General features: G+C 36.0%; 3 protein-coding genes across 3 annotated transcripts; 2 read left to right on the top strand and 1 right to left on the bottom strand.

Annotated features, from left to right (window-relative positions):
- Positions 1–762: 762 nt before the first annotated feature.
- glmnb (glomulin, FKBP associated protein b) lies at positions 763–6,353 on the top strand. Its single transcript, XM_042758265.1, has 17 exons — positions 763–1,007; positions 1,268–1,386; positions 2,287–2,398; positions 2,470–2,578; positions 2,757–2,994; positions 3,203–3,305; positions 3,410–3,588; positions 3,904–3,957; positions 4,070–4,100; positions 4,223–4,312; positions 4,581–4,622; positions 4,710–4,868; positions 4,997–5,106; positions 5,664–5,721; positions 5,827–5,962; positions 6,055–6,146; positions 6,232–6,353. Exons 1-17 carry the CDS (start codon positions 969–971, stop codon positions 6,316–6,318), a joined length of 1,758 nt encoding a protein of 585 aa, XP_042614199.1. The 5' UTR covers positions 763–968; the 3' UTR covers positions 6,319–6,353.
- A 211-nt stretch (positions 6,354–6,564) lies between these two features.
- Positions 6,565–10,159, bottom strand: LOC109099575 (protein SPO16 homolog). The gene is made up of 5 exons (XM_019113082.2): positions 10,031–10,159; positions 9,789–9,882; positions 7,446–7,617; positions 7,049–7,127; positions 6,565–6,812 (listed from the first exon to the last, which is right to left on the bottom strand). Exons 1-5 carry the CDS (start codon positions 10,088–10,090, stop codon positions 6,702–6,704), a joined length of 516 nt encoding a protein of 171 aa, XP_018968627.1. The 5' UTR covers positions 10,091–10,159; the 3' UTR covers positions 6,565–6,701.
- Positions 10,160–13,399: 3,240 nt separating this feature from the next.
- tomm70a (translocase of outer mitochondrial membrane 70 homolog A (S. cerevisiae)) lies at positions 13,400–20,853 on the top strand. Its single transcript, XM_042758264.1, has 12 exons — positions 13,400–13,723; positions 15,923–16,096; positions 16,186–16,312; positions 16,674–16,783; positions 17,828–17,976; positions 18,301–18,508; positions 18,771–18,905; positions 19,037–19,144; positions 19,340–19,456; positions 19,565–19,662; positions 19,753–19,875; positions 20,050–20,853. Exons 1-12 carry the CDS (start codon positions 13,487–13,489, stop codon positions 20,201–20,203), a joined length of 1,740 nt encoding a protein of 579 aa, XP_042614198.1. The 5' UTR covers positions 13,400–13,486; the 3' UTR covers positions 20,204–20,853.
- Positions 20,854–25,825: the final 4,972 nt, after the last annotated feature.

Genomic DNA, 25,825 nt, shown 5'->3' with positions numbered 1-25,825 from the left:
AAGGACGTGGGCTGATCGCACAAAAAACAACAAACCTGTTTGTCTGTCAACATACAGTGAGAGATCTTTTTTTTGAGTTCGACTTTCATTACATGCAGTCTGTTCACTGTCAAAACACTAAATCAGCAGTCTTCAATTAGCCACGGGCAAATCTGAAGCTAACATGCAACCAGCCTGTCCCTTCCTGTTATATTTACATTGTGCCTTTTGTTAAAGCCTTTCACCACACTGTAATAGACAGAGCAAACTTCGCAGCTGCTGCTTAAATCCTATTGCTCAAACCTGGTTTGTCTCCATACACCTGAAATCAGGGTCTACAATAGTTATCCATGTAGGAAGTCAAAGACATGGCTCATATCAGATTACATGTCCACTGGAACAATACTGGACTTATTAGGGATTGAACTAAGGGACAGTACACACATACTCGGCAAAGATTACTAAGCAATTTCTGATGCGCTTTCAGTATTTCCATGGCATGACATGTTTAAATAATGACTTATTTGAGAGGGTTATTGTGAGTCAGCATGGTCTTCTGTGTGATCAGTCACATATAGTGACAGCGAAGTGTTTAATTACTAATACTTAAACTGTGCCTCTAAAAGTCAGTTGAACAAACAAAATTTAAAGTCAATATTAATTGACTGCAGTATAATTAAAACACCCATGACTGTTTTCCAGGGCATTCGAGAGAGTTCTTTCTTGTCCCATCTATTTCAGATGGCTCTGTCTTAATCCGATTAGCTGCAGTGCTTACTAAGAGGTTTACAAGGGTCCCCTGTCAGACTGCCTCTTGCTCGATTCTTTTCAAACACCCTGACCTGTGTTATAAACCTAGCTATTCTATTCTTTTGTGCTGAAATTTTAGCGCAGATGTCATTCAGATCCTGAGCAGAAAAGTCTCGGTTATAATCCTGACCTTGAAGTGTCATTTGTATGGATTATTTTTGACAAGACCAGCTCTGAAAATGGCAGCAAATCAACTAGAGGATGTGGTTCAAAGATGGGTAAGGAAACAGAAAATGAAACATCATGTTTGGTTGAAATTATTTTTCCTACAATATGTATTTGTTTTAAACTTTGTGCTTGTATTTACATCAAGTTAAGCATACATATGATATGTGTAATTTATTATGCATTATGATAATGGCCGTAAAGGGCATAACCACAAGGTATTCTGTGAATTGTTTTCACATTGTGCAAGATTTACAGTATTCTAATTTTTTGTGAATAAAATGTTTGACAAAGACCCTGTCCACGTTTTCAGAGAACAACTGAAGACTTTAAACCAGAGGACCATAAGCTCTTTCTGAATGCTGGTCATACATGCATTGCCCAAGGTGACTGCACTCAGCTTCTGGACTTCATAAAAGAAGAGGCCAATCAGGTAAATCTTGAAGCATTGACGTATGCTTTTAAAATGGTTTTAGATCTTATTGTATTGGAAATTATTGCAAAATATTTCTCATCCATTTTTTTTTATTTAAAGCTTGATGTGTACATATAACATATTACTGCAAACAAGAAGGTACCTCACTGTAAAACCTTACAAATGTCCTAACTAACACTTTTTAGTTGACCTTACGTAATGTACAACAATTTATTTATTTTAAATTCAAAAATCTAGTAATTTGTAGTTTTCTGTTACTCAGAAAACTCATTAGATTTTACAGTGCTTTTAAATTTCAGGTTTCTGAGAGACAATCAGGTGCCACAACATTCAAGCTCATATCCCATCCCAGGCTCATATTTATGACAATAATCCACTGGGATTGGGAGAATTTGATGGGCTGTACCTCTGCTAAACCGCCACTTTGTCATTCTGCCTAACTGACTGGCCCCTTGACCCTTGGGTGTGGGAATACAGTTTAGCGGAGAACCAGTCAGATTTTTTTGCTCCACTGGAAGCCCTCTTCAGAGCAGCACTCCATTAAGTGCTGTTGATTTACCAATTTCTTGCACTGCTTCACTCTTCCACACATGTAGCACACACTAAGGAACATGCCATGGCACGTTATAAAGCAGAACCTAAATACACCATATAAAGACTATATTTTCAAATAAATAATTTCAAAATACACAGCCAGTGTCCATCAAATGCTAAATTGTCATGATCATGATTGTGAATCATGTCATTTCAAGCATGTGCAGAAGATATATAAAAAATATAGGCCAACATGTATTAAATAATGGATTCACTACACAGTTTTATAAACATGTACAATACAGTAAAAATGTCAAATGTACTAGTAATTGTAAAAAAATGTAAATATATAAATGTCTTCCGCACATAGTGAGGTCTATGGGCAGTGGTCTACTGCCTCGACTGGTGAATGAAGTGCAGAGAAAGGACCAGAGTTCTGCCAACTGTCAGGCTATCCTCAATCATCTTGTACAGGTAAAATTGTGCTTATTTAAATATGGTATTAAACACTACTGTACAATGATGACAATAAGGTTTTATTGCAGATCTGCAGTGTGAAAGAACTCCTCAATATTTTACTTCTGCAAGTGGAGGACAGCGATCCAAATGGCATCGCAGACTCCATCGTTGTTCTTATGCCTCTTATTCAGTCAGGTAACTGAAGAACTGCTGAGGAAAAGAACCTCAGAACAACTAAAGCCATAATTCTAGTGCATCCTGCAAACCAATATAGAAACAGTTTTTCAACTTAAAAATACAAGCCAGAAATAAACAGGGCTCCCTCTACTGCCACTGCAAGTAATAACACATTTTCTGTTTGTTCCCCACTCAGTGCTGTTGAGAATGGGTGAGGCAAAGGCCCATGGACTGGCTTTGGCCCTTGATTCTCTGCAGAAACAGATTTCAAAGCTGCCTGTACCTTACTCACACAAACAGGAACAGGAAGATGTGTACGGGCTCTGTAGAAGCTGCACTGCAGTACTGACCTTTGTACAACCATTTGTGCAGGAAGTCAAGAATCAAGACACAAACTCAGTGGCCACCGAACTAAGAGCTGCTCTTCTAAAGTTGTATGTTTTTAAACCTGTTCTGTCGTTTAATGAAAATATGATTGGTTGTCACAATTCTGAATAAGTCTTAAAACATCTAATATTAACATTTTAAAATTAGCAGTCATTTAAGCGACAATGTTGAGAAATATGTAACCCTTTGTTGATTATACGCACGTGATATTTTACCGAAATCTTCAAATTTTCCTTTCTTTCTGTAATGGCTCAGTTGCATGGAGAGTCTAAGAGAACCTCTCCTCCATGTTCAGCTGGACAGAGAGGCAAACATGACAGAAATTTCCCCCTTGTGGAATTTTGCCACTGAAATAATGGTAATGATATCACTTACTTTGTTGTTACTATTAGGCTTAGGCACAGTACTTTTAGAAAAAGGATGACCTGACTTCTGAGTGTTTCTGTGCTTCTAATACTATAGGCAATCCTAGCAGTGATACAAGAATCTCTGCCAAAAATCCTGTTCTACCATCCTTTGAGAGGAAAAGAAGACACCATTTCGGAGAAAGATGCTTATCATCTAAATGAATCAAGAGCTTGCATGGCTTACTTGCTTTTTGTCCAGCTTATTGCCACTGAAGTGTTTCCCACAGTTTTTTGGTAAGATGCAGTTAGACCTCAAGACTATAAAAATGTGTTTTTTTCTCATCTCACCATATGTTTACCAGACTCAAAGACAGTGTGGACTGTTAAGGCCACAGATCTCTTGGGCTTTCAAAAGGGGTTAAAAATCCCCTTCGCTTGCAGAGTTGAGAATCTTGTTTTGTGCTCAAGAGCTTTCTGTTACATTTGGCACCATTTTTTCAATTTGTGGTACACAATAGCAATGTCTGTATGAAAGCAGTTTATGCAACTGCCACACTATAAATGTACATGTACTCTAACATAAATGTTAAATTATATTTTTCATTTCAGCCCTGTTTTCATCCTGCAGTGTAATATGGAATACATCAATCTTCTTTTAAGTAGGTGTGTAAAAAAATGGCATTTTATTATATATATATATATAATAAATAAAAATGCAAAAATATTCTACCATGTATTTAGTCTGACTTTCCTTCCTGCTTTTTACCCTATACAGAAAGGATGAATCATGCATATTGAAAGGACTGGTAGAGTAAACTTTCATCAAAACATTTATTACAGTTATTACAAGTACAGAAAACTATGTACATGGTTACATATTCAGTAATGTGTAGTCATTTGCAAGAAAATGTCTTGCATTTTTTTTTAGGACTTACATGTGAAAAGTTTGGAAAGAGTAACAGACTGCAGTCTTCCAGTGGAGCTCTTAGATCTGAAACCATTTCATGAGGTTCCAAAGGTATGCAGCAATGCTATGTCTTGTTTTGTTATGGAATAAAGAAATAAAACATCACCTGCTTTTTAAAACATAAATACATTTTTTGGTGGTGAAATGTAAGGATGCATGATATATTAGTTTCATAAGAGTTATCAGCTCATATTAGATTTTTTTCAATTTATCGGTAGAATTATTCCCAGAATTTTAATAATTGGTGCAATTATCCTTGGTAAAAACAAAAATGTTTACTTTTTTAATGACAGAGAACTTTTGTGTTATTTGTTCACAGAACCTAATTACAATTATGATTGATTGCCCTATCCAGCATCTGGTAAGTACGGCTGAGACACAGCTTGCTTTTACAAGTAAATCTGATCTGTGTCAATGTACTTTTTTTAATTTGCTCTCTTTCATTCAGAGAGGAAAAAGTCTTGTGGTGTTCCAGCTTTTTATAGAGAAGCTTAATGGTGAAGCGAAGCACACATTTTTCAGACGCATCATGAAGACTAGCCATCATGCAGGTGTAGAAAGTATCATCATCAAAAACATAAAGAATCAAGTGGAACGGTACAGAAAGGTAGTGCACAAAACAGTCAGATGTCTTAAAGTTATGAATCACATGCTGCTTATGCTTCTCCAAGTGACAGGATTTTCACCAACACTGAATCACTGATGTTAGATATATATTCTCTTTTTCTATTAAAGTCAGCCTACGAAGACAGCTGGTTTGAGGGGACTCTGCTCATCTCACTGCTCAGAGACACTATTATTCTCCCACAGGGCCATGAAACTGACTTGCTACATGGGATGGACAGGTGAAGAAAAGCTGTATTTTTACAAAGAGTCAACACAATCGCCTGGCAAGCCACTAAATGCTCAGAACTGCATCTTATCAACTTTTATATCAACAAATCATTGACATGAATCGTAACCCAAGTACAGACTCCACATATGGTAGCTGTCTCTATTTTAAATGTTAGATCTCCTACTAACAAGATACAATCCATCCCTAACCATCATTTATTAATGAGTGTAGTCCAGGTTTACTGCCATGATCCCACAATACGGAACAGATGGTGAGCAGTCCAATATTTTGAGGCAGCTCCTGTGTCATTCCTAAAATGATACTTAAACCTGAGTGATTGACATACCTCGTCTGGATAATCTGCTGCTGATAAATTACTTAGGCCTTCCTTCATCCTGCTGATATGCAAATGACAAACCTGTCAGCTTTTACCACAATATGCACCTGTACTGTGTAACTCTCTCTATTTAGCAAAAGAAATATCTTAGAACTAAATTTGACTATAATCAATACAATTTATTTGTTTTTCCCCCTCCATATTCGTATTTTGTCTTTATTGTTTTAAAGGGTAATGGAGTCTCTGAATCTTCTGCGGTATTTATTGATACAAGAAAGAAACAATTCTGTAAGATTTTTTACAATATTTTGTCAAAACACAACTATATATATATAACATTACACTTATATTTTCATCATGTTCTATTAATAAAACCCACCTTGTTATTTTCAGACTGGAATATGGATAGACCTGTGCCACATTGCAAACAGTTACACAAAATTATTACGACTATGTCTAAGCATGTCAAAATCATACTATGGGACAGAGTTAAGAAGACTTAGAGAGGACAAAAAGATCAAGGCTAAAGGTAATACATGCTTTGTATTCTTTCTCTGTTAAATGGTAATTATTATATAGTGAAGAAAATGGAATTTGACATATAGCATTTTTCCCCCACAGAATTTAAGGAGGCCTCTGGGAAGTTATCAATTCAGAGCTTGACTGTGAAAACGGAGATGCTTGGCAACATGCCATGTGAGGCACAGGATAAGGTTAGATTATCAGTACTACTTATCTGAATTCAGTTTAAAAATAGTGACAGTAAATCATAAAAAATTCTAAACATATCATTTGCAGGTCTTGCAGTGTGCTCTAGTCACATATGACTTAATGGAAAGCCTTGTGGTCCGTATAGAAGAAATCATCGAGGACAGTCAAAACTGAAATGGGGACCACTGCTGCTTTCTGAACTGAATAATGTATATATTAATTTATGTGTTTACCTTCCCTGTAGCATGACACATTTGTAATGATAAAAAAAAGCAATGTAAGAGCAACAATATCTGTATTTTCAATACTATTCTGTATTCTGACTTTGACGACTTTTCCAGCACAAATAAAAGGTGGCAACTTTTCCTCTGACAATGTTCTTAATAGTTTATGGACTCTTTTGAAAGAAAATGTTTTTCAAGTCTAAACTACAAGGTATGAATGGCAAGTAACAGTTTTGACACAACCTACTATGAAACAATACTGACATCTGTTGTTTAAAACAAGTATAGCAAGCAACAAGAACATGAATGAAGAGGAACATACAGTAAATCTCACTAGAACTGCATCTCTTGAAGCATCCCCCAAACTGGGCTATGATCAATGATGTAAGTACAAGCCAAAGACATCTGATCGCTCAAATTCACCACATTGGGTTTACTTGTGGCCTGGAATAAAAAGGCCATTAAACATTTTGCATGCACCATGCTAATAAACTTTTTATTTATGCAATTTTACTATGCATGCTTGTATAGTGAGCACTGTTCTTGAAGTTAAATTAAAATGAACAATAAAAGCCCATAATTGACCTTGATACAGCATTCATTGTAAAAGAAAAAAAAAATTACAGAAAATTATAATAAAGCACGTGAATCCTTCTCAGTGAATGAAACACACATTTTACCTTAGCAATGACCAGCATTCCCTTCACTACATCAGCAGTACTGTGCACAGGTATGACTCTGAGGTTACAGCCAAGAAATCTGTTGCAAAAATAAAACACCAGAGTTACACCATTTTTTTACATACTCATATTTGTCTTGCTCGATAGATGAAGAGCTTTGAAAGCAAACAGTCCTCACTGCTGGCCGAAACCGAGCTCTTTCACAAAGTGTGGTTTGTTAGTTATTTATTATTAATATTGGTCATTTTTGGAAAATAATTATGCCACACAGGCATCTTATTCTGAGTCTGAGTGGATCTTAGTCTAAGTGGCTCTCCAGATGCCATGCCTAGAACACTTTGGTCATGTAAGCTTTAAAGTAAGGTTGTACATTTGTAGTTTTCAGTTCATTATGCACCTGTTTTGCACTGATGATAAAATCTCCCACTCCCTTTTTCCGTAGACTGGGGCTTGAAGCAGAAGAAAACTGTTTCTATGGACCTGCACAAACTTCTCAATTCTTTCAAAGAATTCTGAATTCTCAAGCTTAGCTGGAAACTCCTCCGGTGTGACCAGCAAGAAAGCCGTACCTGTGCATCAGAAAAGTAACAGGCAGGTAAAAACATTTATTTTTTTACTTCTGCTGACTGTACTTGTCATAGTTATTCAAAGTGTTTATTTGTGAACATTACAACAATGAACAAAACATGTAAGAATCATAAACTTTTGTTGGCCTCTACCCATCATGAGATGTTGGAGTGGAAAAAGAAGCATGAATGAATGAGTAATAGAATGTGATGTGCTTGGTGCAGAGTGAAACACGACACATTTGACTTAAAGGCGCTTTCGCACGGGACATGGCAAGCAGTGGAATCACCGCACAGCTCCTGATTTCTGTCATAGCGTTTTGTGCAGTTGAAGCCTTGTTTATACTTTTGCCTGGCTCTATGCCACGAACTGCTGACTGCCCACTCCTCCATAAATGGATGAGGCTTTTATACTTGTTGCACTTGCCGTTGTATAATTCTGTGAAACGACAGGGGGCGACTGGGAGTAATTGTTCTCCAAAACATCAGAAATCCGCAGTGGGAGGATGTAGTGATTGGAAGTTCGGATCATTTTACTGACTCGGACCTTTGAATCTCATTCAGCAAAATGAATGAATCCTTTTTCAAGTCATTTCATTAATTTACTTTGGGTCCGAGTCGTTCGTTCTTTTGTCAAGTGATGTGAGTGCAGCAATGAATACAGAAATAAGTAAATAATTCCCAACCTTCCTTACAAACAAGCGTGTAGTTTGTTTCTTTACTCTTACAGTTATGTAATTTTTCTGGTCTCAAATTTTATTTGAGCTTTATAGCTTTTTATTTCTTACAATTTAGCCTATCATAATGAATGTGGTAATAAAGAGTTGGTTGATGCTTTAAACGTTATCTGTATGATGGGGAAAATCACTTTGATTATTCATAAAAATAACACAACGTTACAAGATACTGATCCGGTAAGCGGTCACGTGACAAAAGAACGAACGATTCGAATCAAAGACTTGAGGGGTGAACTAATCATTTCTCTTTCCGGGACAGACTGCATAGCCTCTAGTGTCTAGTCTGTGGGGCTGTCATGTGAGGAACGAACCACTCAAACCCGAAGACTCGAGAGTTGAACTAGTCATTTCTGTTTCCTTACAGAACCTGTTGGATGTTGCACATGTGTGGTCAACACGAAATGAACGAATCCCTTGCTGAGAAAGTAGTTTGCCGAGTAGTTTGTTTCGTGAGAATGTGTGAATAAATGGATTTTTCACATATAAACTGATTAGGTTGTGGAGTACACTTCTTAAACCCACACAAAATAATCAAAGAATCATGTAAAATGCAGTAAACTTGAGACTTTGATTTGTGACATTAGAACAAACCATATGAATATGATAACATATGTATAACACTAAATTAAATAATGCTTTATGTGTGTGTTTTTTTATTCATTAAACATTTTCTTTGAATTAATGTTAATTACCTCATTATTTCTGATACTGCAGGCTCATTTTGTAAATTTAAGTATTTTAAATTTTAGACAAGTGCAAACTTGGGAAAAAAATGAAAAATTTGTCACATTTACAAAATCAGGTGACTGTGTTCACCCATGTATGCAAATGTATGTTTATGTAAAGACAAAATAATTAGATTAATCATTGTCTGTCATCAACAGTTTAATTTGTGAAGACACAGATGAATGGTTCACCACAAAAAATCTTAAAGGGATAGTGCACCCAAAAATCAAACAGTTGGTGGTTCCCATTGACTTTCATAGTATTTTTTTCCCTACTGTGGAAGTCAATGGCAACCACCCACTGTTTGATTACCATCAATCTTCAAAATATCTTCTTTTATGTTCAACATAAGAAAGCAATTCATACAGCTTTGGAACAACATGAGGGTGGGTAAATGATGACAGGACTTTCATTTTTGGATGAACTATCCCTTTAAGGTTTTGGTTTAATCAGTCTTTAAAAACAAAAACAAATAGTGTTAAATGCTATCTAAATGAATTCTAATTTTAAATAAAAAAAATATATTTTATATACAACAAAATAAACTTTACATGAAATAATTTATTCATTTATTTATTTCAGCACATGAATTCTCTATTTTAGATCAGTGGTCTAGGCCCATGGATGCCATTTCCCGGAGGAAGGAAAAATGAAGTTTCCAGTTCTTGATAAAGGGATTAAATTTACTGATGAAATGCAACTCCTTTCTACCTGACAAGGGGAAAACAAAGGCAGAGGACAGAATGGTGTCCGAGCGGCGGATCCTGTGCTGCTGCGCCTGAAGAATCTGCGAGGGTTCATCACACTGAGAAAACAACACGAAACATACACACATAACGTTAAGTTAACGATACTTAAATAAGCGACGATGATAGCCAAAAGTAAAGACTTTCAGTCAGTCGGTACATCAGTGGGTATCATCAAAAACAGTGAAGCAGTGTTTCTCCTCAAACCTGAGGCGAGGCGCTGATTATAACGGTTGTTTTCCAAGAGGTGTTCGTATCGTTTGCCATTTCCAGTTAGTCTCGCTGATATTCGGTTTTGGCGCCAACAGTTCCAGACAGTCCTTCAGCTGACGCCGGTGAGCGAAAAACATTCATCTTAATCAAATCAACTTTTTACTCAAATTGTTATGCTCAAAATATAATTTATTTTAAAAATACATTTATTTGAAAATTACAAAATAAATTCATTTTCAAGCTTGTGTAACTTTTTGTCGTCGTCTTTTTTTTCATAATCGATTTTTTTCCGTGATACAAATACTTGAACGTGTATAGAATGTTAATTTTACTTAAAGTTTCAGCTATTTTTGGAGATCCTGGAAATTGAACCCTGGACCTCATTAATGCAAAGCATGCGCTCAAGTCCAGTCAGGAGCGCCCCCAAGGGGTGGCCACGGCCACCACTATATAAACTCTGGCCAGGATGATTTGCAGTGGGTACTATTAATTTAAATGCATAATGTAAATTCACAATAGTTTAAGAAGTGAAAAAAAAAAAAAAAAAAATGAAGCACTGAATGCAGCAGCAAGAGATTGTTGATTGTTGGCGCCACCAGAGTAGTTGCCCTCCCCCGTCCCATCGTGCCAAAAAGCAGGAGGAGACATAGAGGAGACCACTGACAAAGGAATTATTGAATAAAGTCTTTATTTTTGTTTTCTTCGCTTACAAAAAGTGGTCCCTTCGCTTCATATAACTCAGATTGCACGTCTGATGGCAGATGGAGTATTCTGATGATGACTTTCATACCTTTTATGGACGTTGACACTGTTATTTATTTGGCAGTCTATGGGACAGTCACAGGCCTCCTGGTTTTCATCCAAAATATCTTAAATTGTGTTCTGAAGACGAACGGAACTTTTACGGGTTTGGAACGACATGGGGGTAAGTGATTAATGACAAAATTTTAATTTTGGTCTGTAGTATCCCTTTAAGAACAGAAGTCTAAATTGTAAGATAAAAAGGTCACAATTACCATTTTTACTTTTTTATTCTGTAATGGAAACAAGCTTGTATAGTAACCAAAGTCCATATATGTTGGCATCAGCCATCATCCACATCCAACCCCCACCCATTTAGAAAGCAATTTAAATCAAGGTTCCATTTGAATTTTGCATAGGGGACCCTAATTTTTCTATTGTACATTCTATAAAGTAAAGACTCATTCAGTTTTAGACAGTTTGTTGCCAAGAATGAACACATTCAACACTTAAACATGTAAAATAGGTTTCAGTTGAAGGTAATTACAAAAAACAATGGATGTTTATATTGTCCATATGCAGGTAGAACTGAAACATGACAGGTAATTCAGTTTTTGTAAAGCCATCAACTGTTAGTATTTTGACAGTCACTGTGCTATGATTGACTATATGTTCCTGTTGGATAGAAAAGTAGTGCTACTGTTTTGACTGAATGACTCGATTTTGAATCAGATTTGCTGTGTTTTGATAGAGTTAATATATGTAGAAAAATGTAATCAGCATTTTAAAATGTAGAGTTTGTATTTTTTTTAACAAAATGTGGTTTTGACCAGAAAATTTACTATTTGGCTAATTGTGTGATGTAGGTATGTTGCTGTCTTAAGAGTTTAGAAAAAAAAAACACTTTAAATCCTGGTAAACGCTTGTTAGCAATTGAAAAAAAGAAACTGTAAAAGCTTCACAAGGTGTTTATGAAAAACAATAAAATTGTTAAAGATTGTATGTTAATCAACATGAAAAATACACTAGCTATTGACTTAACATAAATTAAGTTCCAAGTGTCCAACCAAAGAGAGCACTAATCACTAACAGTGAGTTCAAACAAAAACTTTCTTTAGGAAAATCAACATTAATTTATGAAGTCAGCTTATGTGGTGTTTTCTTGAATTTTTTAGTTGTATTGACTGTGGCATCTATTATACACACAGTTATTCAAAACCTAAAGCTCTTCTTTCATGAGCTCCTTTGTACATTTCTGTTCCAAGACTGAAAGTAACTGGCAGAGAGATGTTGAAAAATTCATGGTAAACACAAAAGCAAGATTGAAACCAAACTTTCTTTTACTGTAAGCATTTGTGGTTGTAAATACATATTACACAGTACAAAAGAAAATAAATACATCAATCATGTGTAGATGTGTATTTACAAGCTTATTCTAAAGCCATGATTGCTTGAGTGTTTGCACATGTGAGGAGGTAGTGTGAGGCACTGATGAATTAGTGTGGCATTTTAAGTGGTTGTGTATGAAAAAGGAAATCAAGGTACTTACTAATAGATTTTTGTGTGTAATGTAGAGAATTGTGTGTTGTGTTTTGCAAAAAGTGTTTTATGAAATTAAAAACTGAGCCAAAGGCCGAGAATTAGTGTATGGTTTTGCAGATTTAGTGTGCGGTTCTGGTGTTTGAGTGTCAGGTTTCAGAAATTGTGTGACAAGTAAAGATTTTGTGTTTAAGCTTTTGAAAAAAAAAAAAAAACTGTAATTAGAGCATTGGCAGTACTGGGATATGGGGTTCAGGTCAGGCGTGTCAGTTGGCCAATCAAGCACACTAATATCATGGTCAGCAAATCAGTCCATAGTATTTTTGGCATTTCCATAAAACTTGCCAGCAGACTGCAATCACTTTGGACTTAAAACACAATGGATCAACACCATCTCATGACATGAAACCCCAGTTTGTCACAGACTTCAGAAATTTTACAATAGACTTCAAGTAATTTGGATTCTGTACCTCTTCACTCCAGGCTCTGAGGGTGACAATGATCATCGTCAAGTCAGCAGTCTCACCCATGATTGTGGTTTTGTGTACTGAACTAGACCAAGATACAGCTGGTATTTATACTGTATGAATGCTAATGTAATCAAACTTCAAATTAAATATTCATTTTTTTTTTCTTTGAGCTTTAGGCCATAATTGTAGATTTCAAGTTGTATTCTGCTCAGAGATGCAGGCAGACGGTAAGGGGCCAGATCCTTGATTGACAGTGCCCAAAGAGAAAAAGAAAAAAAAGAAAAGAAAAGGAAAAAGGGGTCCCAAATAGGCTACAAAGTTCAACCATTAAAAATGACATGGTTGCATAAAAAAAAAAAAAGCTTGAAATGCTTTTTTTTTTTTTTTTGCTTTCTTCTGTGGAATTCTACTATTTTAGTTGTTTAAAAGTGTAATACGTAGCATACCACATTATGGTTTAGAAGCAATCTTTCCAAAACTGTCATATTTTAAAATAAATGTTTAATATATAAACATGAAAATTTCAGTTCATTGTGGATAACAAACCGTAGTCCTCCAGTATCCCATGATACCACCTGCTGAGCGCTCAGCGCGGCGACCTCAGAGTGGCTTCTGTAAAGGAGGTGGTTCGTTGTTGCGCGCGCACGTCAGGTCAGTGACAGTGTGTGAGCTTGCGCTTTAGCTGGGTGCTGCTGCGTGGATGATGGCTGCGTCGAAGCCCGTAGAGCCTGAGTGCGGGACTGGGCTCCCCCGTTGGCAGCTTGCACTCCTGGTAGGGACTCCGATCGTCCTCGGTGTCGGAGCTGTATACCTGTGGAACCGAAGTCGCGGCAAAGAAAAGCAAGGGAAAAAGAATGGGGAGAGGAAAACTCCCGAAGGAAGCGCTAGCCCTGTCCAGGGCCAGCACGGTGCGACCAATCCAGAGCTGGAAAACATGGTAATGAGCCCAATTATAAAGCCAATCTGTCCACGTTTGTAATACATTTTATTTATGTATTTGCACCTGTGATTTTGCCTGTAAATATTTTCTTGACACCCTAACATCACCGCATTCTCAGTCAAGGGCACTGCTTGACAAACTAGCTCATGTTAGCGAAAGTGCATTAGCCAGTTAGCTTCCAAACCTGAGCTTCTAGACCACATCTGTGATTACAATATGTGTAGTCTGAGAGGACTGTAAAATTGTATTGCTTTTGTAACCCTTTATAATGCATAATATATTTAGATCCCACGCCTAAGTGGTTCAGATTGTTTATATATCTAAACATTCTGGTGGTGTGTGTTATATACGAGGGCGGGGAGACGGTCAGCGTGGGGCAAATCCACATGTGACCGTTTCCTTGTAAACTTATAGTCATGTTTTTGTTTAATTATTGTATGCTTCATATGTTGACAGCGTCGCCTCTGTTTTAAATATAACGTTAGTTAGGCTTAAGAAAGCCTAAAAACTTTGTCGCACATGGACATATGCATGCTTAAGTAGGGTTCAGTTACACAGTCAGGGTCAGACAGGGTCCATCCCTCAGTTCACAAGGTTCTGGTCAAGGAAAACCTGTAAAAAAATAGTTTTTTGATTTGTGAACTCTTTGAATTGATTCTTTTTGGTCAGACTAGTTTGTGAATCTTAGTCTTATTCAAAATTCTTATCCAGATATATATCAAATGACTGGAAAGGTCGTGGAAAATAATTATGCAAAAGATGTGGGAACCTTTGGTCGCTTCTTATGAGGATGCATTAATTGCACATAGAAATCCATTCATTAAAAAATATAAAATATTGAGCCATTGGAAATAGTTACAGTTATGGAACATATATGTGATTTGTATGTGCATGGTAACAGTTTCATACCATGATGTGTGTGCGTGGTAACAGTTATATTTTTATAGGTTTGTTATGAATGTGATAAATGAGGTGGATTTGATTTTTTTTATTGGTTTGGGTAATAATTAATGTGAGTGGTTTTAGTTGAACTTTGTGTAATGTTTAGATTTAAAGATAAAAAAAAAAAAAAAAAATCTTTACAGTCTCAGAATGATAAATGCCTATGGCTGGGCGATATGGCAAAAAAAAGAAATAAAAAGTTTGATTTTTTTTGTTTTTTTCAGAATGTTTGACCGATTTTTGACTAGTCAACTTGAAAATGTAACAACAACATGATTAACTTTTTCTTTATTAACCCTATGAGTAACTTTTTCTTTATTAACCCTTTAGTTAAAATAAAAATGATATTCCGAGTGCACCACACATGAAGTTGTCAACATGATGTAAATGTTAAACAAATCACTTGTTAAATATCTTTGAAAAAAGATGCATGAACTACAATTACATCTTGTACAAACTTGTCTTATTATATGTTCAGAAATAATACAAGGAAAATGCTTTAAAAAAAAGTCTCAAAAGTCAAGGTAATTCAAATTCAAAATGACTGAAGGTATAACACAACACCAGTAGACTTATTAACTATAAATGTTCTGTAAAAACAATGAACAGCAGCTTTCAGTCTGATGTCACCATGATGCAAACATGAAATATCATACATGCATACATGCAGTAGTAATTCTTTACAGGTTTTCATTCGATTGATTTTCGATTGATTTGACACAGTGGCAGAGACTTTTATGCAGTTAAAGGTGTTTTTGGATTGTACATTGGTAGGTGAAGCTGAAATGAAACTAAGGTTTCATTTTCACTGCATCTAGGTCTGTTTGGTAAAGTTTTACAAGCTCAGCAGAAACATCATGGAAAAAAAGAGTCAGTGTTTTCATTTGTGGATTAGGGAAAGACATGCATCAGTCACACAAACAAAATCACCATGTGAAACTTACTGTTGCAATATCTGCTAATCAATACCTTTTTTGGGGGTGAACATTGACTGAGCTTACAACAAAGAACTTTCGTCAGATTCGACAACTTCTTGTATTGTAGCCTGTCTTATGGCAGTCATATACTTTGTGTTTGAATTTACTATACATGTCATTTAAAAAGTGCACAAGTTAATTTCTACTCTGGATTAAATGTAAAAAGATTAGCAGTATTATGCTACCAACAGAACAGATCAGCTTAAAATATTTAAAGCATGCATTTTATTGATCATGCATTTGTAGTTTTGTTTAAAAAAATTGTTTGCCCATCCAGAGTCCCCTTGACAGAGCACAGTCTGCTAAGAATAAGGGCAACAAATACTTTAAGGCTGGCAGATATGATCAGGCGATCCAGTGCTACACAGACGCAATCAGCCTATGTCCCAAAGAACAGAAAGGAGATCTGTCCACCTTCTACCAGAATAGAGCTGCAGCCTACGAGCAACAGGTTTGTCTCTGTCAGATGATCATTTGTAGTATCGCCTACAAAATGTTACATGTCTGAATGATTGTTTTTTGTTTATTTTTTTGTTGTAGCTGAAATGGACAGAAGTGATACAGGATTGTTCTCAGGCAGTCGAACTGAATCCTTGCTATATAAAAGCTCTTTTTAGGCGTGCCAAAGCACTGGAAAAACTGGGTAACAAGAAGGAGTGTTTAGAAGGTTAGTATTAATGCTGGTTTTTGAATTTGTTTTTATTTTTTTTTTGTAACTTGAAATGTACTAGAATTTTTGCACTGCGTGGAAGATTTATGTATGATGTGTTAAATCCCTTAAGATTTTTAGCTGTCAAATCAAGTTGTCATGAACTGCCTTTATTATTATTAATTTAATTTGTAGGTATGTTATTTTTTTTTTTATCAGTACTATTGTTTCTCGCATGTTTTTGTATAATGATTGTTTCTTAAGAAAATGTTATAGTATTGTTAATGATGTATTGAAATGATATTGTTAATGTTGCCATGAATATAGCTGTTGTTGCTTATATGGCGTTAAAACAAAAATAAATACATTTATTTTGTAGATGTGACAGCAGTATGTATTCTGGAGGTTTTCCAGAACCAGCAGAGCATGCTACTGGCAGACAAGGTTCTGAAACAGCTAGGAAAAGAGAAGGCCAAAGAAAAATACAAGGTAGGAGTTTGACTGAAAGGTACAAATCTAGACTTAAATGGTTATGACATGGTTTGTTTTATTATGTTCCCTTAGGTGCAATTATAATATTACTATAGTTTTTGGAAGAAAAACGTAAAAAAATTGTTGATTAATGACCTTTTTCCACCCTGTATCTCATCCTCTGACTCAAGCAGTCAGTTTTGGGGGGTTTTCCTCTTTAAGAGTTCAGTGTAACTGCCCACCTTTATGATTGGCTAACGTCTTTTAACAGGGACGGACATGACGGACTCTGAAAGCAATATGCAAGTAAACTAAGTAAAAACACTGGGATTATTCATTATGAATTAAACAGCAATTAACATTTTAAAAAGTAGTTTTTACATGAAATACATTACTTAGAGTTTGCAGCATCGTTGTTGGGTCCAGATTAGTCGACACGGCCTGATCTTTTAGCAAAAGTGTTCTGGCAAAGCCAGCATCATACTGCGATTTGTTCTCAAAACGGTCATCCGTGTAATGCAGTAAACACATGCGTAAATTAACACTGACGTGACTGGGACGTTCGCAAAAAATAAACTGAATCCATTTTTCCCTGATCTCTGGATCCTTCTGTAGCATATTCAAACATGTTGTTTTTCCACAGCCAGGAATGGCACATCTGTGTGGCATCGCAATCTTATTGTAAACAGCTCACTCACAGACCCACTCACTGCATGTGGACTGAACACCTGTGGGTGTGACAGCAATGCGATGATGCAAAATGAGGTGTAGTTGTCTTGCGCTGGAGGCAGTCATATGCAAACGACTGGTGCTAGGTGATGTCACCTTGTCCCAAAGGATCCATAACGAGCAGTATTTAGAGCTTGATTAAATAAATGCTTCATTTATAATAGGGAGTATGTCTTAAGCTATGAAACTTGCTGGAAGTTTTAATGGTACAAAGACCTTATATATTAGAAGATCAAGGCAAATTTGGTTTCTCATGTCATCAACTGCATCATATATTCATAGTCTTTCTTTTTTGCTTTTCCATATTTGCTTTCTCATGTTTGGTCTTCTCAGAACCGGGAGCCCCTTATGCCATCTCCTCAGTTCATCAAGTCCTACTTCAGCTCCTTTACTGATGACATCATTTCACAGCCTCTACAGAAGGGGGAAAAGAAAGACGAGGATAAAGACAAAGAGGGTGAGGCCTCTGAGGTTACAGGAAGGTGAGACCAGAGGGCATTATATTTTGCCTATTCACACTGAGATTTGTACACCCACAGTGTTTCCTTTTGTTGCTTTTAAATTCGAAGTGTTCTGAGTGTTACATTATTTCTATATCTACACATAATACCTGCTCACAAGATCTGATCACGAGCTAGGCAGCGTACAGTCACAACCCTGGTGTGAAGTCAGTTGCCTTCACTTTTACTTTCCTAAGATGACCTACCAGTTCTACCAGCTCTAATGTGTGTATATAATGTGTGTGTGTGTGTATAATGATTAAATCACAGTTAAATAACTGCAGTATTGAACTACCGTTTCCTTAGCTCAGGCTACCTAAAGGCTAAGCAATATATGGAGGAGGAGAACTACGATAAGATCATCAGTGAGTGCACAAAGGAGATCGAGTCTGGAGGCAGGTACACAGCCGAAGCTCTTCTGCTGAGAGCCACCTTCTACCTACTGATAGGCAACGCTACAGCTGCACAGCCTGATCTTGACCGTGTCATCAACATGGATGATGCCAGTGTCAAGGTAATGGGATTAGGATCCGAAGAAGCCTTCTCTTACTGCCATCGTCTTCCAAATTACAGATTAAATGTATACTGTTTGCTAAAATACTGTGTTTACTGTTGTGGAAATTTTGCTTGCAGTTTTACCAGTCTCTAACTGGTTTGCAACATCTCTAGTTTTATCATCAGGAATGAAAACCTTTGGTTTACATTTACATTGAGGATATTTGTAGTGTGTCTTATTGATACTATTGGTGCTGAAGCATCTTTCTGATGTGTTTCAGTTACGTGCTAATGCGCTCATTAAACGTGGAAGCATGTACATGCAGCAGCAGCAGCCCCAGCTCTCAACGCAAGACTTCAACATGGCTGCAGAGATCGACCCCCATAATGCAGACGTCTACCACCACAGGGGACAGGTATGATAACTTCACCTACATGTTGGAATTTTCATCTAAAGAATTGCTGAAAAGCAAGCCCTTATGTAGAATGTTAATGATCTATGACCTTGTCTCCTCAAATACTTTTTCTGGCCTGCTAAATTCCTCAGTTGAAGATTCTGCTGGATCAGGTAGAGGAGGCTGTGGGAGATTTTGATGAGTGTATAAAGCTTCGACCAGACTCTGCGCTTGCCCAGGCCCAGAAGTGTTTTGCATTGGTAAGTACTGCTTGCACACGAAAACCTTTATGCTGGTACTCTTCATGAAGATGTTAGAATGAGATACCTTTGCTTAATGGATGTGGTCTAATGCTATTGACTTTCAGCCAAAACAACCTGATATGAGAAAATTCTGAATTTAACTCATTGTAAAAGTGGTATGAACTTTATAGGCATTTTTTTTTTTCCTCATAGTACCGACAGGCCTACACTGGAAACAACCCATCCCAGGTTCAGAAAGCCATGGATGGTTTTGAGGATGTCATTAGGAGGTTTCCAAAGTGTGCTGAGGGCTATGCTCTGTATGCACAGGTATTGCTCACCTTGATTGCATGAAACCATTTATAAAATTATGCTTTATCATTTTTTACTTAACTATAATCTGTTGTCTTTGTTTTTTTTTTTTTTTTCGGGTGATAGGCACTAACAGACCAGCAACAGTTTGGTAAGGCAGATGAAATGTATGACAAATGCATTGAACTAGAGCCAGACAATGCCACAACATATGTCCACAAAGGGTTAGTTTGATCTGTTTTGTACTTATAGGATCCTGGCAGTCTATTCATGTTCAACAAAGTGAATGTTAATCAGTTGGGTTTGTTTTGCAGCCTGTTGCAGCTTCAGTGGAAACAGGATCTGGAAATGGGCCTTGAACTCATTAGCAAAGCCATTGAAATTGACAATAAATGTGACTTTGCTTACGAAACTATGGGAACCATTGAAGTCCAAAGGTTTGTGATGTTACACTGCTTCCCCTTTTTTCTGTACTTTTTTTTTTTTTCTATTCCTAATTGGTAAATCTTGATCATATTGAAACGTTTATGTGGCTGTTACAACCTTATGGTTTTAGTTCCGGACAAAAATTAAAAAAAAAAAAAAAAACATTTTCAATTTTTTTTTCACAGAGGCAATCTGGACAAGGCTATAGACATGTTCAACAAGGCCATCAACTTGGCCAAGTCAGAGATGGAGATGGCCCATCTCTACTCCCTCTGTGATGCTGCTTATGCCCAGACAGAGGTGGCCAAGAAGTATGGGCTCAAGCCTCCCACACTATAACTGTTGCCTCCTTTTGCCACTCTCTGCTGCCGGGCCACAGTACAAATCCCATAACCTATTATTTTTTTTTTTATACTTAATTATAAAGATGATCATTATTAATGAAAAGGAAGGCCGAACAGGATTTGCTATCATGTTTACACCAGTTTTTATTTGAGTACTGGAAGGTGGCACAGAAAATGGTGGAGGAGCAGCAAAAGGAAACAAGATAAAGCAGAAAGCAAGCAAGTGAAAATGACTGGTGGCTGTTTTGTTTGATATCAAATCATCGGTGGCATAGCTCACATCCTCCCTCATTGAGTATGGCTTAGGCTATCTTGCAACTTGCAACAGTACTCATTTGTTCATGTTCAGCCTCCCATGCCAATTGGTGTGACAAATGTGAATCTTTTTGATTTATATAATCTTAATTTAATGGTCAGCTATGGACAAAGGGGGCTTTAATCAGTACTTTTTACTTTTTTTTGTTCCATCCGATATGCCAGATTCAGTCAGTTTATTGTTATACCAGTATATACCATCAGCAGGACTGGATTATGGATTTGTGGTTTGATGCTGTAATGTGCGTAAGTTTTGTCCTTTCATTGTCACATCCTGGCAACCTTACTTTGTTGTATGGGATGTGAAGGATTAAAGTTTTAGTTGAGATAGTATTTGTGTTATAAATCTGTTCTTGATGTGTCACTGCTGTGATGACACTGTGTTTATAAGAAGGGGATTATATTGAGGTTAAATGCGAATTTGGATTTGGAGTTATTGTTTTTTCATTTTTGTTTTTTTTTTGTTTGGTTAAATGCGAAATTTTTTTACATTCTGTGCAGCATTTAATAATACATGTGCATACAAATTACAAAGAAATATCCTATTGAAGATATTCAGTCTACAAAAAAAAAAAAAAAAAAAATTCTTAATCAAGACAAATTGCAGATTATTTAATGCCCATCTCTTCAAACTAAGGCACTAAAGTGTTAAATATTAAAAACTTAGCTGTGAAAAACGTAATGTTTCATTTTTGTGCAAAAACATGAATGAACCTAGAAAATATATGAATCGCCAAAATTACATTCCTCTCATTTTATCTTTCATACTGCACATATCTGATTTTATTTTGTTTAGTTTCTCTGTGAAATAATGTAATTGAGGCGTATTTTTGAAGAATGGCTCCCTTGTTTTTAAATCTTAATGCAAGAAAATAAAAGAAACACCTTACATTTCGCAACTAAGTTCTTCCTCCCTGGTCTTTTGTTCAAATTTTGCATTCATTTGTAGTCTTGAGATATTAAGGTACTTTTAAAGTGGAAGTGGCATGCCCTTAAATACATACGGTACAGTATATTTGTGTATATGGAGGACAGTACTATAGAATCCAAACTAGTTCATTTGTAGTCTTGAGATATTAAGGTACTTTTATATATATATATATATATATATATATATATATATATATATATATATATATACACAAATTAATAGTTTGGTAGTAGTTTAAATTTCTGTTTTAATTTCATTCAAGAATGGTGGTGTTCTTGATCATTTTTAATAAAACAGTAAGAGAATTTTTGACTATGGCAGCAATGACTTCTTCATTATCTGCATTCATTCATCCATCTTTTTAAAGAAAGTTCATTTTATATTATTATATTATTTACCTACTTTAAGTTTGTTAAATGACTTCAACATAAAAAACAAAACAAAGTGGCATTACTGTCTTTCAAATATGGATTGAGATATTTTCTCTTATTGTGACTCTAGTTTTAAACCATTGTTGATTGAATGTGTAATACGGTACAGGGCTTGGCTTTAACCTGACCAGAAATAATAGTTTACAAAAACTAGGACGTGATCATTTCCCTATGCATGTATACATTGATTAATACGCATTGCCTAATATGTAAATGTTCAAATATGTTTGCTTATTTCTTTTTCCAACCTGATCAATTAGTATTAATGGATTCACATACCAATTTTGAGGGAACAAATCATTCAAGACTACTGCATGTTTGAAGATCATAAATGATTGTTTAAAATACACTTTACAATGCAAGCTAAGTGGCACCACCTAAAGGTTAAACATGAATTTGTTGTGCTTGATCTGTTGAAAGTAGCTGTTGATCTGTTGAAAGTAGCTGTGCAAAAAATGCCTCAAGTAAAAATAAATAAATACAGTGAGGGGAAAGTTAAAAAATGTGTATTAATGTATGATAATATCAAATAAATGAGTTGCTTACAATTCATAAAGCCAGTTTGGTGTTGTGTTTTGATGCAGATTAGTTTTCATTTGTAATTATTTTTATTTAATGCTTATTAAATGTGCTTAGTTAAATGTGGTGGTCACCACATGCCAAGGAACAGGAGATGAAAGTGTAGAAGTTGTGAAAAGCATCATCATTGTCATATCATAGACTATAATGAAAACAAAGTACATTTTGAAAAGTCAAAAGCACAGAGCCAGGGTAATGTTGTAACTGTCTTGACTTCTCCACATGGCAAAAATTAAAAATGTATGTTTCTCTGACAACAGGCATTTTGTTTTATTGATATTTTTGCCTATATAAATAAATCAACCTCACCAGTTCTTTTTAAAAATGTGTAACTTTATGAAGCAGCTACTGATGATACAAGTGGGCAAAAATGCGATGTTTATTAAAACAAAGTTCACAACAGTATACTAAAATATACATTAAAAATATAGCTATGTAAAATATATATTTATACACAAAAATGATATGTAGCCTAGCCTATTAATTAAAAACTATATTCATCAAAAAGGCTTCTATTGTATTTATTCAGTAACACGTTACAAATTACATACATCAAGGAGATGCATATTTAAAGAAAAAGTATTAACAATTTATCCCAAAATAATTCAGCAGCGTAGTGGACTAGGCTTCATGCACAACAAATACATTTGATTTATTTTGGAGGCAGGCAACAAGTGTCATGCCATGTCGAATCTAAGCGGGTCTAGAACGCTCTTTTTTATTCATCAAAGCTAAAACTCGCGCTTGTAGAATCCACAGTTCTGCCGATTATCGCGTTCTACGTCGCGTCTAGACTTAAGCGCGTGCGTGTGGTCGTAGCGACAAGAAGCTGGTATTTACGACACAGTTTGACGTGGACCGTCACCACCATAGACGTCTATTGGTCACCACAGCAATGGCGGATGCTGTAGGGGAAGTACTTCAAGGCAGCTGGTAAGAAAATATCAATGATTAGTTTTACCGTAAAACGATTCACGGTTCCTAGTCTGATATAGTCACTTGAAACTTGAAGTCCGTTGAAGAAAGACTATTAATGTTGTCTCTTTTTCACGACAGCCGTTTAAGTGACAGGTAGATAGCGATGCTGAGCTAAACAGCTAGTCTGGCTAGCCAAAGCAGCGAGTGTATTGTTTGGAGACTTCGGCTGTTTTCCAGACCTTCTCAGCATTTTGACATTGTCAATTTATATTTATTGTGATGTGTATAATATGTATTTTAAGCGATTAAACGTCATTGTTGTGTTCTCGTAGAAGTCGGTTGTGTTAAAACCGCTTTTGCTAGGTGTTATCGTAGCTTTGCACTGTTTGGAGTTGTTTTGATTATGGTAGAGTTTTGGTTTTTCTTTTGTTTTTTGTTGTGGTAGATTTGCATTTTTTAGAGTTGTGTTGTTACTATGGTTTTAGCTAACGCTTCTCGGCTCTTGTTAAAAGTGTGAATTCTCCCGTTTAGCTGTGTAAGACATCTTTAATAGCTATGGTAGCTTTCTGAAACTCTGTGATCCCATAACTGTTTAGTCTGAAACAGCTTTATGGACTTTAGTCACTCTTGTTCTCTTGTTCTCTTGTCCTCTGTGGTTGAAAATAATGACAAAGATCATAGTTTCAATTATCTACTGAAATAACAAAATGGAATGGTGGATTACTTTACTGTTTCTTTTTCTTCTTGTGATTTTTATTTTTTATTTTTTTATGACTCTTCCAGTTATGTCTTGTACAGGAAAGTTGAATCATGTATGAGCATCAGACTCCTCCTGGGTTATAAATATTTGAGGAATGGATAAGTATGTTTTCTTTTGACTGCTCAAGTAAATTGACGTCAACATTTTTGTGCTATATTGTTTGTGTAGACATGTTTTGGCGTAGAACAGAACTGTTCAGAAAACCATTTTTAATCTTGAAGTAATACACAGCCATGTATTCGTTACCATTTGTAAAATGTCATATACCTGAAGATCATTCTTTTCCCTCACAATCCGCACATCATTAAAGTTTTCTAAACACTTTTGCTTAACATTCTACAGAGGAACTGCAAAAGGACAATTAGTTTGGCAAAAATTGTTTTAATTTTAGTATTTCGCAGTTCCTCCACAATAGGAAAAGGTTCTCACACAGACAACACAAAGCCACACTTCTGTTAGTGTGCATTTTATCCTCTTCCTGTTTTCACAGACGGTGTTCAGGAAGATAAATGATTCCGTAGGAGAGATAAGTGGAGCTTTTAGGATGTGGAGATAAAAGCGTGAGGGTGGCATATATTTCAGTCTGTAATATCAAAGTCCACTATTTACCACAGATAGCACTCCATGTGTTCTTTAGCTCCTGTTTCACCTAAAAACATTTCTGTCTCATTATTAAGTCTCATTTCTGTCTCATTCAGCCTAAATATCTGGATGCATTTCTTGCATTTCTCACCCCAGTTCGGAATGCTTGGTGTGGCTGATTGATAGACATCTTTCGTCATCTTCTTTAAGAGTATGTCAGGACTTTAGAATGACTGTGGAACCCATCATCTCATCATCAGCAATTTGTACTACAGTTTCACCTTTACACCATGTTTGGGTTTCTTTATGTGTTTATTAACCAATTCCATTGATGTAAATAAATGTCACCACAGCACTTAGGGTGGATAACAGATGAGATTTTGTAGAAATTATGAGAATGTATTGGAATAATCAGTTGAATGGGTTGAAAATTATACCAAAAAAGAAAGCGAGAAAAACAGTTTGTCATTAAGTACTAAATTGCAGGTACACATTAAAGGGATACTCCACCCCAAAATGAATATTTTGTTATTAATCACTTACCCCCATGTCGTTCCAAACCCGTAAAAGCTCTGTTCGTCTTTAGAACACAATTTAAGATATTTTGGATCAAAACCAGGAGGCCTGTGACTGTCCCATAGACTGCCAAGTAAATAACAGTGTCAAGGTCCAGATTCAAGTGTCAAGGTATGAAAGTCATCGTCAGAATACTCCATCTGCCATCAGACGTGCAATCTGAGTTATATGAAGCGAAGGGAACACTTTTTGTAAGCGAAGAAAACAAAAATAACAACTTTTTTCAACAATTCCTTTGTCAACAGTCTCCTCTGTGTCTCCATATCATCGTATGCTCTGTATGCTCTTCTGTATCATCCGTGCCACAAGGATGCGCTGTTTCTGCGTGTATTTAGCTTTGATTTGAAAGAAAACAGCACATCCTTGTGAAACGGATGATACAGAAGAGCATACGGTGACATCTAGAGACACAGAGGAGACTGTTGACAAAGGAATTTTATGAATAAAGTTGTTATTTTTGTTTTCTTCGCTTACAAAAAGTGTTCCCGTCACTTCATATAACCCAGATCCACATCCAAAATATCT

The sequence above is a fragment of the Cyprinus carpio genome, chromosome A6 (assembly GCF_018340385.1).
Source record: "Cyprinus carpio isolate SPL01 chromosome A6, ASM1834038v1, whole genome shotgun sequence".
Taxonomy (NCBI): Eukaryota; Metazoa; Chordata; class Actinopteri; order Cypriniformes; family Cyprinidae; genus Cyprinus; species Cyprinus carpio.
This window is presented reverse-complemented; position numbering and strand designations above follow the sequence as displayed.

Bases quoted from the DNA above. Each gene is read 5' to 3' on its own strand.
- glmnb (XM_042758265.1), top strand. From the start codon at position 969: ATGGCAGCAAATCAACTAGAGGATGTGGTTCAAAGATGG. The intron at 1,008-1,267 runs GTAAGGAAACAG...CCACGTTTTCAG, and splicing joins AGGATGTGGTTCAAAGATGG to AGAACAACTGAAGACTTTAA. The intron at 3,589-3,903 runs GTAAGATGCAGT...TTTTCATTTCAG, and splicing joins GTGTTTCCCACAGTTTTTTG to CCCTGTTTTCATCCTGCAGT.
- LOC109099575 (XM_019113082.2), bottom strand. From the start codon at position 10,090: ATGGCAAACGATACGAACACCTCTTGGAAAACAACCGTTATAATCAGC. The intron at 7,618-9,788 runs GTAGAAAGGAGT...TCTGATGCACAG, and splicing joins CTTTGTTTTCCCCTTGTCAG to GTACGGCTTTCTTGCTGGTC. The intron at 7,128-7,445 runs GTGCATAATGAA...TTTTTGCAACAG, and splicing joins TTATCATCAGTGCAAAACAG to ATTTCTTGGCTGTAACCTCA.
- tomm70a (XM_042758264.1), top strand. From the start codon at position 13,487: ATGATGGCTGCGTCGAAGCCCGTAGAGCCTGAGTGCGGGACTGGGCTC. The intron at 19,663-19,752 runs GTTAGTTTGATC...TTTGTTTTGCAG, and splicing joins ACAACATATGTCCACAAAGG to CCTGTTGCAGCTTCAGTGGA. The intron at 19,876-20,049 runs GTTTGTGATGTT...TTTTTTTCACAG, and splicing joins GGAACCATTGAAGTCCAAAG to AGGCAATCTGGACAAGGCTA.